The 15,761-nt window shown below is 38.3% G+C and overlaps 1 protein-coding gene across 4 annotated transcripts in view; it reads left to right on the top strand.

The window, feature by feature from the left end:
* Positions 1–6,385: 6,385 nt before the first annotated feature.
* The window catches only part of vipr1b (vasoactive intestinal peptide receptor 1b), a 40,947-nt gene continuing 31,571 nt past the window's right edge, over positions 6,386–15,761 (top strand). For 3 of the 4 annotated variants that reach the window (XM_044105428.1, XM_044105427.1, XM_044105426.1), the window contains exons 1-2: positions 6,386–6,614; positions 15,158–15,248. In XM_044105428.1, the coding sequence (XP_043961363.1) occupies positions 6,561–6,614; positions 15,158–15,248 (145 nt within the window). In that variant the 5' untranslated portion in view covers positions 6,386–6,560. The remainder of the gene's footprint in view (positions 6,615–15,157; positions 15,249–15,761) is intronic. The other variant, XM_044105429.1, reaches the window with a different exon arrangement.

Raw genomic sequence — 15,761 nt, 5'->3', positions numbered from 1 at the left:
GATTGAGATGCTGCACAATAACTTTAAAGAGGCTGCTGTTGCTTAAAACCCCTCTAATGTTCGTGCAAAACTTTAAATAATACTGGGGTAAAATTCTTCTGATTCCCAGTTGTTTCAACATTTGATGTAGCTTTTGGCATCTTGAATAATTCTACAAGTCATTAGGTTTCAGGAACAATTACGCTTTCACTTAGACCCAGGTTGGTTTAGATTTGATTTTTTGCTGAAAATGTTTAAGCTTCAATATGATTGTATATGAACATGTGAATAACACAACAAAACACATAAAACCTTACAAATTTTACAAAGAAATAATATGTTTTGTCATGCTAGACAGCTTTGACTGAAAGCTACAGATTTGATCATTTTTATAACGAAACTAATTTAAACTAAAATTAGTTACTTTCGGTATCAGAAGATATGTATATAAATATGAAAATTAGTAAACCTTAAAGCTTTTGGGTTTTAGCTCTGAAACTAATCAGTTAATTACAGCTGGTCCATAAATACAAAGTAAACATTTTGAAAAGGATTACGTTTGAGTTTTTAACAGGGGTGAGGAGCATGTTTTTTGTGAAAAGCTCTCAGCACAGTAGAAACTGCAACTGTAAGCCATTATGACCAAAATGGCTGAACCATTTTATTATCTGAAAAGCTATGGGAAGTAATGTATAATGTTAATGTTTCTGGGTAGTGGGAGAGTGGAATATTCATTGGGGGATTTCATAGCATAACATGACATAACTGCACTTTGGCAGTGATGTTAAGTTTTTCATTGTCACTGCTGTTACTTTGATACACAAAAAACAAACTACTTCTAGGAATATGACTCAGAGTTTCTGTCGGGTATAAATGGATGGATTTCATTTGGAGTTGTCCTTGTGAAATGAGCTGAACGCCCTAATCCCTCTCCTCATTTAGAGGCACATTAAATTGCACCTGAATAATACATTGGTGGGTTATTGAAACAGAGAGAAAACGTAAAGTTAATCTGACTTGTCTTGCTTTGAAAGGTGTGGGTAGCTTGAAAAGCAAGATTTGAACGTTTTCTGAAATGCACTTGATCCAGTTTGTGTCCTGGTCTTTGTGGTAACAGTCCACTTCTTTAATCGCTGCTCCCATTGAAAGCTACAACACATTTGGCACAGCTTTACATCTCTTCAGCTGGTTGGTGGCCTGAGCATCTGGATGAGAAGATGAGCAGCATGATTCCAGTCACAAATCTTTAAAAGGAGACTTACAAGTGGGATTATTTGACCTCTAACACTTTTTCTGTGACTTGACTTCCAAATAGAGAAGGCAGCAAGAATGGTGTGCAAAGATTAATAAAAAGATGTTTGGATTAACTTTTAAAACTGATAATCGTTTTATATTTGTTCATATTAGTAGACCCAGAGCTGCAGTTTAACAGGTCAGGCTTAAAATGGAGCTAGTCTCATTCAAAAAAGACGTGTTAACATTCTTCTTCTTCTTCTTTTTTTTTTTTAGCCATTAATATTTAAATCCTCAGGCATAAAAATGCTTAAGTGGATGAATCTGAGCATTAGCACTATAAATTTTAATGTTAAAAGCCCTTTTATGGAGTAACTGCAAGAAATGTAATGGTATATTATCTGAACTCAGGTTTTAAAATTCTTCTCCATATGACTGTGTCTCAGACCATCACATCTTTCAGATAACATGTTTGATGGCTCTAACCATTTCACACTGCGGGAACCGTATTACTTCAGGATCAAAGGTGACATCTCTGAGTGAAATGGCGTTGTGCTAAGCTAATTTCTCTCTATGGGGAGGAGGAGCGGCTCTCTGTCACAGATGGACACGGCTTTTTCTCTGCAGCTGCTCTGACACTCCTGCCGTACCTTCTAGGCTTTGACGAGTCTCAGTGGAGGAGGCTACCGTGACACTGACTCTGGTGCAGTCACATCGCTCCTGCTGTGTGGGCATCATTTAAAAGTCTTTCAGCCAAGTGGCAGATTCTATCATCTGATCAGAACATTAAGCACTCAGAACATATTGTGCTGACTGCAGCTCAGCTCAGGCTCTACTGTTCACTCGCTACTTTTGTAAGCTGCACTTGATGGATTAAAAGCGATTTTCTCTCAGCAGAATAACCACTCACTTTAGTTTAATGCTTTTGTGATTGAAGTTTGCGAGATGATGCCACCGATCTCTTTGTTATCTCCTTAAAGTCAGCTCTAAATAACATTTACCAATGGAAATAGCCCACCCAATTGTCTCAAGGATTTTTATGAGCATTTCTAGAATATTAAAAATCCTGATTTAATTTTAAAGTCAAGTATTATCCTTTCATGCTTTCAGTACATACACTTAAAGAAAATCAGGTTGGCTGTCGATATGATTGCTGTCAACGCGATGTACCTCCATTATGTTGCTCTATGTGTGTCATGTTCTACTTCTCACTTCTGCCAGCCGCCTGCAGCAGTGTTTACCACACCTTCGCTGCACACGAGAACACTGCCACACCGAAGCTACAGTAATCTACAGGAAATAGGAGTTCCTGGAAGGAAGTGGATCCTGAGCATCTGGACTGTGTGAATGGAAATGATAGACTGCTTGCATGTCTATCAAAATGAATACAACTAGTACATAAGAAAATATGCCTTGTTTGTCAGTAATTTCATTTGGTATGGATTTAAAGAAAAAAAATATATATATTTTTTTTTACATGTGTTACTCATGGATCATTTTTGTGGGAAACCTGTCCATAATAGACTTAAACTGTGAAAATTAGAACTATACTTTCCTCTGAAAATTTAATCTGTAAGATTAATATGGTTGCATGAAAATCTGGAATGAATTTCTTAAATTTGCCTACAAATTGCAGAAAATAGATATGTACAAAAACACACACACACACACACACACACACACATATATATATATATATATATATATATATATATATATATATATATTTTTTTGCAAAATATGTAATTCTTTTCAAAGTCTTCAGCAAATATCCTGAAATGTCTCCATAAACAATACTTTATGTTCCCAGATGTACAGATACCCTCATATCGGTAGGTATAGGTATCTTTTTCTTAATTGCCTCATATAAACGGGCTTTCTTGAATATTGCTACCAAAACTAATTGCATGCTTCCTATTAAAGTTTCATTATTACTTCAGCTTTAGAATCCCACATCAACTTCAGCTGAATCAGCCAGGTTATAATTATTGTTCCTCTCATTCATGAACAACAAAGAGTTGCTTTTAGTGATAAAGTATTGCAGTTTTTTTTCATAATCCATTCCCAATTTCCTCTTGCTTTGTTAGCTCTAACCAGGCTCTGCTGGCTAAAGTCCTGCCTGCACACACATGAATTACAAGCTGACAATGGCGACTCACACACTAATGCTCTCACCTTCACCTCCAGTTGGATATATATATTTTTTTGAAATGGAGAGGGTGATAGGACTCTGCTCGGTGCATGGATGAACGGCAGCAATGGCAGTGGGAGGACTAATGGAAAAACACATTGTGTGGTCACAAGAGAACGTTTTTTAATAATAGTTTTATTATTTCTGTTTAATTGTCTTGCAGTACTGTTATAAATGAGAAAAATGAGATGCGTGCTTGCTGTCGGGTTAAAATATTTTATTCCACATGAATGATTTTACTCAAAAGTCCATGCTAACTTATTGTTAACAATTTTCTGACAATAATAAGTTGTCCTGTAGGAGAAGAAATCAACAACAAAAAATGTTCTCGTAGAGATGAATGTATGTGCACATAAATAAAAATAAATTACATTTCATTAGAGATTCTTTCAGTGTGACTGTTACATTTTATGTCAGAAAAGTGAAGGTATCAGCCAAAGGGAATTTCATGGTGATTATAGATGTCGTTCTTTTATTATTATGAAACTTATGCTTTCTGAGTGTTTTCAGAGAACATGTCGGCTTTCACACTTGAGGCAGGTATGTGTTAAGATGTGTAACCTCACAAAGAGCAGGTAACAAATAAAAAAACACGTCTGGGTTTCTGTTTGTATTTTTCTGCAGCACTGCTCTGCCTTCTCCATCCATATTCATGAATGAGCTCCTGCTGAGAGCCGACAGTGAGAGTGAAGTCAGTCACAGAGACAGAGAAGGAAGCTGTGAGGTCCAGTCATCTGTGAGTGGCGGTCAATCAGCTGGGACGGACACGCAGGCGCTGGACTGGAAACTCAGCAGGATGAACATCCGACGTGGCAGTCAGGATGGATGAAGGCTGCGTCCGTGTGACTGCAGGGGGGTTTGACAGAGGACAGGTGGATTTAAAGATGCTCAAACACCGTGGAGATAAAACTGTCTCCCACAGTTTGATACATCTCTTCTGCACGTACCTTTTCATGACTTTCCTTGAGCTGTAGTGACAAAATAGTGATGAAAAGTGCTACGATGAGTCTAAATTTCTTTTTCTACGTATGGTTATTCTGGACACATCTTTTCGGATCAGCAGTAAATGCACTACCCCAGCGTTATGGAAGACAGACTTTATTCATGCAATTGTTCTGCAGATGTGTCTTTATTTATATAAGGAACCATGTGTCACAATTGGCTGCTTCTTTCTGCCATTATGATAATGAGATGCTGGACGCCTCCTGTAGACATCCTCTGTTTCCTCTGTCTGTATGGTCACTGTGTCCCATTCTGCCTAAAACCACAGCTAATGGAAATTTCAAGAGATCATGCTGTGTTTTGGGATTTTTCTACACTTTTCAGTTATTAAAGTTGCAGGAGCTTAACTTCGAGGCTATAGACATTAACCTTCAAGGCACAGTGAGGTCTATGACAACATAGGAAATAACATAACATAACATAACATATTATATAACAAGATATAATTTTATACATAAGGAAATAATACATAAGGAAGAAGAAAATGTGCTTTTTATGACCACTAAAATAGATCAGCAGCATTTATTTCAATATGAAGCATACCACTTCAGTGTTTTTAAAATATACTGTGGATTTTCTCTAATCAACATTGGCTGGAATACAATAACATCCCACCATGTCAGGAGATATTAGTCACCCTCATATGAAAGAAGATTGGTTAAACTGGTCAGGAAAAATTAACCAAGACAACAAAAAGAGAAACTTTGTACAAGAAATGACAAACAGACTCTACGTCTTGAGAAAGTTTGGGTTCTTCAGTGTTTTCAGCAAGACACTATTAGGTTGTTGTGGAGAGTACAATATCTCTTCTGTTGTCAACATTGTAAGTATAAAAAATATATTAGTGCTGCATCATGGGACTTAAGGATTCACAATTAAATTAAATTAAATTAAATGGTTATTTGGGGGGTTTTGGGGTTCTGGGCAGAATTTGATCATCTCTGGTAAAAATCATAAATATGTAAACTTTTTAGATAGCAACTGGAATATTCGTCATTGATCAGAGATTCTTAAAAACAAAATTTGCGACTCATTAAATTGTTATTCGCCTTCAAAAGGGAGAGTTTTCTTAGACTTAGGACCGCCTTAGAAGTTAGACCACACTAGGGCTTCTCAGTGTACCAAATAATTTTTATCAAATCATATCTAATTGAGTTACTTGTATTGCTTTGTTATCTGTCTGGATCAGGTAATATCGGCCCAGTGTAGTTATTAATTACATTAAAAGTTGTTGGATTGGGTTTAATTTCTTCTTTGAAAGCCTCACCCAAGACCCTGTTCATGCTTGAATTACCACTTTTTCATTTGTTAATGTCACTCTGTTCAAAAGTTGAACAGCTTCTCTTGGAGCAGAGGTCAAAATCATTGTATGGCTCAAAATGGAGGCATCTGGAGTCTCTTCTGCAACCCAATAAACTGGGTCACAATTTTTACCTAATGTCTGGTTAAAACTACTCAACGTTTGTCCCACCATTTTCAAACTACCAAGTAAGATCACTTTTATTTTTTCATCTGCTTCTCTTCCACTTACAGTTTCATTTGTCTTCTATAAGCATTTTGTTGAAAACACTAGGCATTTTCAGTTGTATTGCTGGTAATTCAGTGATTTCTCGCTGAGTTAATACTAATAAATCAGATTTATTTTCTATGCGTTTTAGGGTATTCGCATAAAGACATTTAGAAAGGTTTACTAGCATGTGTACACTTTGTTATAACTTGGCCATACCAACGCTCTTGATAAAATCATCTTTCAAGGTGCCTGTCAGACTGCGTTCAGCCTCTGTTTATTTGAAGAAGATTAAATGGAATATCAGGGATTACACAGGAATTAATTACCAGCCTCTCTTACCGACACAGTCCTCCGACAACACGTAGCGAGATGACAGCCTTGTTAACGGCCCCCTGGGACCGGCGCCGTGGAGTTGTGAATGGCTGAGGGGAGGGATGTCGGGAAGGGAGGTGGAGTAGATGCAGCTCTCCTGCTGCTGGAGAGGCGCACAGACAGGAGCGTGGTTTGATCTAGCAGCAGCAGCCTTTTTCCTCACTCAGTTCTCCTCGTGTTTTACAGAGAAGAAATCTGCTGATCCAAACAGGACTGATTAAACTTCCCACCAGCTGTCCTTTGCTGAAACTGGGAAAAGAAACAGACGACAGGATGGATTCTTTCCAGCTGCTTTTTCTGCTGCTGCTGTATGGATGTCTTCCAAAAGTAAGTGTTAAAATTTAAAATAGACTGATAATCATGTTAACGCATTTAATTGATTTGATTATTATGCACTTCACTACTACATGAATGTAATGTTAACCCAAAAGTGACTAAATTACTTAATATTCCTACTAAATGAAATTAAAGTAATTTAATCACTTAGATTTACAATGAAAACCTTGAATTGTAGACGCGTTGGCTACTTTTTACATTTTCCCTCCCACTTGTTGACAACCTAAAGATGTCTGTCTTTTTCTGAATTTTTTTTTCATCCTTTTCTCAGAAGGTGACTCAGAACATTTAAATTCCTGGTAGTCGTCGACAGATGCTCTCTGTTCAATGACGAAAACATTTATAATTCAAATAGATGGTCTTAGCCAAGGCCACACTGGTATAAAGTAGACATTTTTCAACAGACTGGATTGTGAGTCAGAGCAATTGAATGGGATCTGAATTCAGATGCTTTTACCTTCAATCATTTTTTCCGTTATCAAATAATGTGCAGCAATCAGTACATTCAAAGTGGATGACTATAGAGGAAGACAAGAAATGTCTGGAAAAATGTAGGTATTTTCTAATCCATCCATCCATCCATCCATCCATCTTGTGTTTTTATCAGAAGTATTTATACTTGTGCTGAGCTCTGTTTACGTGCACTGCTGTTCAGACCCTTGTGTGATTTCAAAGAAGTGGATGCTTTTTCTCCCCATTTCAAATACTTGTGAGAGGCAATCAAAGACAACTCTAGGACGTGAATGATGGTGGTGGATTAAATGTAGCTACTGCCCACGAAGAAGGCTCCCTTGAGGCCCAAAATAACAAAGACTCTCTCCCTCCTTGCCTTTGACTACTTCTGGGCCACCCTGAAGCCTTGGATTAACCAGAATCATCACTTGTTGATCCAAGTTAGTGGCTCTTGCCGGGTGTCTTTCCCAAAGTCGTCTGTGGTGGCTTTAAAGTGACACAGCCTGACATGTTACATCAATACATCCAGTGAGAAAATGTGGTGTTCAAGCCTGCACAGAAAGTCCCCTAAATGGGTAAAACTGCGCGCCAGTGGCTGAATGCCACTGTTATCAATTTAACACAAAGCAGATGGGAGACGGAGGAAGAAGAGGACAGAGAGCGCGGTGTGCAATAATAACTCGTCCTTCCCTCTGGATGTGAAAAACAAAATCACCTGACTGACACCGAAAGGAACTGTCTGAATAAATAAAGTCCGTCTTCATCTAAACTGTTTGCGTTCAAGTGCAGCTGGCTGATTTCCTGTTGTGGTTACAGAATGAGAAATGAGGAAAATTTTGAAGGAAAGCATTTGTTTGACACGCCTCCTGCTGGTTAGCAGAGCAGGCTGTAACAAATGAGTTTCCCCTCACAGCAACCATAAACAGAACACTTCAAATAACACAACAAAGCTTAATTAAAAGAAAGTTCTTTCAAAGAGGGTGCTTTTTATCAGTTTATTGAAAAAGGTTGTGAAGCAGGAAAGCAAAATCTAAGCTGTCATCAATCAGATCAGAGAAAACATCAAGCTCTTTGAAAACAGATGGATGCTAGAGATGAATGAGACAGCCAGCATGAACATCAATGTTAACTGAAACACAGCAACTAACGTTAATAATCGTGTCTCTTTACGTTTTAGTATGAGCACCCCGTTTCCTGTTGCCTGAGCTTCCAACCGTTCAAGAAGCCATTTTACCATTCTCCCATCTCTCTATGATATCATTTGTACTGATGACCTAAACTGTAATCTTTTCCCAAGCCCAACCAAGCAGAACATTCGTTTTCAATGTTCCACGCTGCCTCTCTGCAGACAGACACTTGCTGTCCTCTTACTTTCAGCTGACATGAACTGGATTACGTTTTCAGTGCGACGCTTCAGTCACCATGCAGTCGTCTTAATATAATTCTGTTGTTCGTTTTCAATGCATCTCCAAGCAATCAACGTTTAGTCACATTTTTTACCAAGAAGTAAGAAAGCATTTTTTCTTTTCTTGTTCTATTGTCTCATATTTCATTGTTGTATCAGACAATTAGAGAAGCAAACAAGAAACTGAATTTGTGTCTGTTGTGAGACTCAACACAGTGTTGCTCCGACTTATAACAAAGGAGAAAACATTACTTCAGCCATGTCGTTCTTATAATACAGCTGGATGTTCTGTTGGCTGAACATCACTACACGGCTCACCTCCTCTCACTTCTTTTTGTCTTGCTACTTGTTTCTTTAAACCCCCTCAGGGGTGAGCAAGCAGACCCTGCTTAGATGTGCCAGCTGAGTTTCTGCAGAGAAACAATCAAGCAGGTTCACAATCACATGAAGCGCACCTTTTTGTTTTGCTATTTGTGTTGCATTTTACCAATAATTTGTCTGTAACTAAAAGGATCTAATTAAAGAGATGAGACAAGAAAGGCAAGATCTCCGAGACAATAAAGACACCTCCACCTGTACAAGGAGATGGGATTGCACTGACCTTGCTATGAGATAGATGTCCCAAATGGAAAGGAACACACACACCTCCAAATTGTGCAAATAGGCTGTTCTCACTTTCTTTTTTTTGTTTTGGAGCCTCCAAACAGGAGCTCCATGTTGTTTGAAGAGGTGTAAAGGAGAAGGACAGAGTGTTAAGAAGGTAAAAAGTGATACATATGATTTATAACAAAATTTCAAACTAGTTGCAGCACAAGCAGGTTCCGGTTTTGGAGCCTGGATGTGACAGTCTCTTGGGGATATGTTTTGTATTTTGAGTTTAGTGATGAAAGCACTGTATGAAGTATGTGCACACAGAATGTTGTGGCAGATGGAGCAGTGCTCCTCCCTCATGCTGTGAATGTGCTCAAGAAAATACTAATGTTTATTTCCTTCTTTGCTCCAAGGCTGAACCTGAGACTAATATATATCTAAGGAGGTTTGTAGCATACAGAAATTTGTTGCAATATTGTCATTAGATGGCCAGGAAAGCAGCAGAAAAAAAAACCCCTATATGTGACATAGTTTCATGTTTGCACTGAATAGGTTTTCTGACTTTGATGTGATCCATCAATGTTCATGTAGCCTCTGAGGTTCTGGAGTTTTGGGCAGCATTAATCTGGTTTGAAGGAGGACTAACGCCTTCTGTTCTGACATTTTCACAGTAATATAAATGTCTTTGAAATCTGAAATGAAATAGGAGGCAGCTCATGAAGCCATTTCTGGTCCCGTGTAAACCTGAATCTGTGTCCTTATCATGAACCCCTATGAACAGTTAGTTTTCTATCCAGTGGTAATTGTTTCCAAGTAAATAACATTTCTAGGAATGGACAGGCCTTGCCCACATTTAAATGAGGCATTTTGGGTAAAATGGTATCCTGACTTATTGTAACCTCCACTCTGAACAAATATCTTAGCACTGCAAATGTCGATGGATGTTGCACTACACTGATTGTCTTAAAAAAAAAAAAAAAAAAAACATCTGCTGACAGATGCTGGTTGTGCAAAGGAGCAAAATGTTGTGCAGCTGGTTTCACAGAAAATAAGGTGAAGATGTAAAAGAATGTAAATGTTTCTGGTCACATACGCAGCTGGTGCAGCAGAGACAAAAGAAGAGATGGATGTGAAATAGTTCATGACCACCATCATGTTTAGAAGCTCAGACACAATCTTTCAGTTGGAGATTGCTCTCAAAACTTTTGAGGATTGCCTCTTCAGGTCCAGTTCTGTCAGATTTTAAAATTAATGGTGAAGTGTGAAGTGAAGCGACATTGTTGTTTATTTTTCCAAACACAAACGGTTGTTGCTTATGCCGTTTTCTCTACTACAGCTGACTGGAGCTGATACGTATGCTGCTTAAATGGCTGGCGGACTTCACGCCTGCTGTGTTTTGGAGGCATGTGGTGGAATACTAATGACTGACTTACTGGGACGTACTCTTACATTGAAAATCTTCCATTGATTTTATGTTGCCCTTATTGAAACCTAAATAAACCGAATTTAAAATGATTATATAATTTTCCTTTCTTTCAGATTTTTTAAACCTGAAAGAAAGGTTCAGGTAAAAAAAAAAAAAAAAGGTTTCTCTGGACTGGATTCATGTAATTAGGGATTCTATTGATTTTTTCAGATTATTTTTGTCCACAGTAATTCGGGATGTTATTTGTTAGTTCACTAAACTTGTTTAAAAGTGACGTTTCTTTGTGTTTGGCCAGTAGAGTCATTCATTTTTGCACATTTGCGAATAAATCCTAAAATTAATGAGCGAGGATTGCACATGGTGTAGATGTTTCTCCACAGAGAGATGGAGGCTGGATATAAAGGCGTTACGCTGGATTGATGGGCCGCACAACGACACAAGCCTCTCCTTTAATTTTTCCCTCAACTCCTCTTATCTTTTATTTGATCATTATCTCCCCATCATACAAGGGAAAACATGGGTGCCATTTTAAAGAAAGACAGCCCCTAAAAATTGAGAAGCACCAGCCTGGCAGGCCCTCAGGATGAGCTCTGCTCAAACTATCAGAGCTGACAGGTATTTATGAGATGGTTTTCTTTCTAAGCTGCAGTGTGTATGTGTGCTTCCCTAGGGGTTTGCAGAGGTCCACTTATCATCTGCTGCAAGGTTTAGGACATGGAGATTGATTTATTGTTCAATTTTGCTGTCGGTCTGGAAGAAGTGTTAAGCTGGAGATGTTAGAAGCATATTTTCAACCTCAGGTAGTATGTACTTCATTTTGCTTTCGGCATTTTAAACCAAAAATAATAATAAAAGTCACTGCCCTTTCTGTGCTTCAGTTTCTTTGAGGACAGGTTTGAATCCATGCAGTGAACTTGGATGATTGTTTCAGCACAGGTCACCCTCTTTGTGATTCCGGCTCTGAAGAAATAAACCAACTCTGAGCAATAAAAAACACTTGATCCCAGCAGCCTACAGGCTAAGGCAGCGCAGACGTCACTCCAATATGTCTGTTTTCTTGTCTGATGAGGGACTTTGTCTCCGAGTTTATTCTGTTCATTCAGCACTAATCATTTTTGGGAATCTTCGGCTCGAAACTTGAGCCTGTTATTTTGAAAAACACCAAACACTAAGGAGTGTTTTATTGTTTCTGATGAAAGAAAAAGTAGGAGGAAAGTGGGGACTAAATGTTGGATTTTTCTTACTTTTGTGAACTTCACTCATCACACAGCAGACTTATTGAAGCTCGAACAATCTTCATTCAAGATACAGAAACACTACAGTGGCTTTTATTTTGAACTTTATTTACTCTCAAAGCCTGAAATCTTTTGTTCAGACTTGTGGCAGTGGGCACATTTACCCATTAGTCTCTGCTGTGTAATATTTTGTAATTTTTAAAAATCCTGGCCATTTTACTTCTCCATGTAGCACCATTAAATAAGTAAGTTCACTTTCTTCCTATTCTGATTTTTAGCAGGTGAGGAGCAACAGACACCCCCTCACCAGAAAATCATGAACCAAGGTTTCAATTAGGAACTTCAGGATCATAAGCAGAATGTAGAGGACATGTAAACTATCATGACACTACCATACCTTAGCAAGAATGAAAAAATGATGAGTCTCCATACTTTTGTAAATTTTCTTCCAGATTTTGTGACATATTAAGGTGCTCATGTTTCTGCCTGTCTTCTGTTTGGGTCCTCTGTTGCCAACTTGTTTAAATGTCAGATACCCTTACTTGGTGTGAAATCTACTTTGACACAAATATTTGCATGTAACGCCACTCGAAGCTTGAACCAACAAAGAATTTCGCTTCCACTGTTTTCAGGGGAGTTTTGTTTGTCAGGTCACCTCAAAGAAAGCTTGCATCATAGAAATGGCAACAGAAATTTCACCCTGGGAAAAATCACTTACGTTCCAGATGTCAAGGGCCACGTCTTGCCACTTGAAACATTTCCAGAGAGCTGTGTTGGATTTTTCTCAAACTGAGGACTACAGAAATTTAATGTGAAATCCAAAAGTATGAGCTGAAGAAGATGGAATCTTCAAACTCAATGGATAACACAATGTGGCAATATTCCTTCAGGTCTTTTCTTACCTGTTCATATTAGCTGTGATAGGTAGACCACAGCCAACTTAAAGTGGCAGAAAATTTTTACAAAAGCATTGAACAGCAGAAAAAGAAACGAAACGAAGAATCAGATGTTTTCTACTATGACAGTGCTGGTCTCAAAAATCCTCATGCATTTGAGGATATATCCACATCAGTAACAAAATGATTATGAATAAAGTTTGTACGCAAAATGATGGTAAAGTCCTTCCAACCTTAAAGTCTCAGAGCTCTTCTGTAAAACTAAAATGTCAAAATTTCCAGAGGAAACAAGCTGAACGTTTTGGAATGCTGTAATGGCAGTAAGGATATGTCCATCAATTGTTTCCTGACATGTCATTTTGTAATAAAATTCTAATAAAAACTCTTTAATTCCAGAAGGTTTTGTGTGTATTGTTCCTACACAAAATGACCAAACTGCGTGTTAGTGCCGCATGCCCCCTCTGCAGTTCATTTCAGCTCGTTAGTGATGCCTCTCATGCTGTGTTTGAACTCTGTCTTTACTACAGTGGAAACTCTGCTGAGTCAGGCTGTACAAAGTGAAATACATCTTTAGTTGGATGTGTTGCCATGTTTGACAGATGACTGGTCTTTTGAGAGCAGAGTCAGGACATTTCTCACATATACTTGAATTATTGCTTTGTTTTCCACTGAGGACTTTTAAGCGTCTCTAATAATGTAGGATAGTTCTATGTTGTTCATTCATTGTGATAATAGTGTTTTTCTCAGAGAGAAGCTTGTTGTGCAAATGAAGCAACTAAATAAGTGCACAGTTGACCCAGAGTCTATTCTGGGTCAATCGATACTAAGGTCACCAAATGATTCAGCCAACAGGAGATTTCATTCTGCCTTGATTTATGTACATCCGGTTTGCAGATTAAAGTCTGATCTCCAGGCTGCTCTGCTGCTATTACTTCAGGTATGTCGGATTTGATGCTGTAATCAGTTTTAGGAAAAGACTCCCAAGAGCAAAATCTCATGGATGGTGTCAGTGTGACCTCATCCATGTCAGGAGGAGGTAAATTAAGCAATAAATTAAACCCAGACAAGATAGGGGAGATATATAATGTTGTGGCTTGTAAAATATTCTTATCTCTTGCACTTTAGCTAAGTGTGTTTTGTTACAACCATGGACTTTAGTTGGATTGTAGCAGGTTAGTTTATTAAGGCAAATGTATTTGTTGAGTCTTAATGTGCGGAGTGCCAAACATTTAAATGTTTCATCGTCAAAATATAACTGGTCTCACTGTGTCTTAGTGCTTTATTTATATCAAACTTACAAGTCAGACCCAGGCTTATTACCATCAGACCTAAAGAATCAGTACATCACTCAAACAGAGCCTGCCTGGCATCAAGGAGCAGGCTGTAAGTTTTCATGAATCGATTCAAAGAAATTTCAGAACAGATAAGACACAAAGTCATTGCCAGTATTATAGAGCTAATAAATTGGTTATTAAGCAATTTATTAGGTTTCATGTGTCCAGTGAAGCACAGTGAGAGCCATTATCCACAAACAGAGAAAACATGGAGAAGTGTACTTGTACTCCAGCCTGCAGGTGAACCCACAAATCTAAAGCTGTTTTGTAAAAGAAAAAAAAGGAAGCATGGCATAAAAATGCAAAATGTTTATTGCTGAGAGGTCCTGTTAAACATAAATTACAGAAACATGAATAAAAGGACATATATGTTGCATATGACCAGCCATGTTTAATAGAGCTCCGATGTTTGTCAGATTAAAAAGATCGGTCTGAAAATGACAGCTGTTCCTTTATACCATGTCCTCATTCTTTTTTCCTGACGACAATGATTTGCAACAGCAGGGTGGCTTAAAGTGTCGATACTAACCAATTACTGGCCATGCAGGGTTCAGTGAATTGTTAATATATCAACTACTTTTTGCTCCAGCACTCCTTTTACTCTGACCTTTGCTGCTCTCACTGCTTTGGAGCTTGGGCTGGGAGAGTTCATGAATATGCTCTGGTTCATACTGACTTCTCTATCCTTCTCTCTGCTCATCTCCTCTGACCTTCTCAGGCTTTTGCTGCTCGTCTTACACGTTTTCTTTGGCCCACCGGCTCTCTGCCAGTGGCTGTCAGCCCGCATTTTTCAGCCTTTGTTGACACAGATGAACAATCGCAGCAGATTACTCAGTGGCTCCCCTCTCCACTTCCTAATCCATTTGCATGATAGCATCTATTTTCCTTTTCCACAAAGAGGCTTTGTTTAGATTTCTGACATAGAGAACATTTCTGTGCATTTACCGCATTATCAGCCAGAGCTTTATTCTCTCTGAAAAAAGGCCTTACGGGAAGCTAAAATATTGTAAAAAAAACAACAAAAAACAACCACAAAAAACCCACCAAAAAGCCAAACAAACAAAAAAAAACAAAGTAAAAAAAAACTTGAACAGAACCTTTCTACTCCTCTTAATCACTAAAATAAAAACTTTTATAGAAAGTAAATAAAAACAGATTTTTCTTATTAGATCTTGCTTTCTTAATCTTTTGCAGGTGCTATCAGTACAGATGTGCGACGTGATGAACGAGATCGAGCTGGAGAAAGAGCGCTGTGAAAATCGCACCTCTGGGAATGTCACTTCAGGTCATTCTTGAAAACTCTTTTTGTTCGTTGAGTGTGTACAGGGGGCTATCAGGAGGGAAGAGTAGGGTGCAAGGGTGAAATCATTGCGAGGAAAGGAGGAAGCACTCTCCTCCTTTCCCCTAAAGTGCTATTATCAATAGCAGAAAGAGAGTGTGTGCATTTTATACGGCTGACTAATTCAACACAGTAAATTTGGGCTCAATCTTAAAACAGAAATGAAGTCTTAAAACTCATTGTAAATTCTCATGTAGTTTTTTGCCACTAGAAAACTCTAAGCTACAGCACTTGAAACACTTTCAAATAAAATCTACATTGTTTTAAGAGTTCGCCTTATTACACAGACTAATAAGATTTCCATGACCTTTGTAAGACATTCAAGCTCACGGCATCACAGATCCTTCACCATGCTGGACCGAACACGAGGTGCTTTAACTCAGTCTAATCCCGGCTTTTCAAAAACCACACAGGATTTGAATGTGTCGCACTGTTTGAGCGAGACATTATAGTAGCTCC

Source organism: Gambusia affinis, linkage group LG21, assembly GCF_019740435.1.
Source record: "Gambusia affinis linkage group LG21, SWU_Gaff_1.0, whole genome shotgun sequence".
NCBI lineage: Eukaryota > Metazoa > Chordata > Actinopteri > Cyprinodontiformes > Poeciliidae > Gambusia > Gambusia affinis.
Note: the sequence above shows the minus strand (reverse complement) of the source record. Positions and strands in the feature narration are given on the sequence as shown.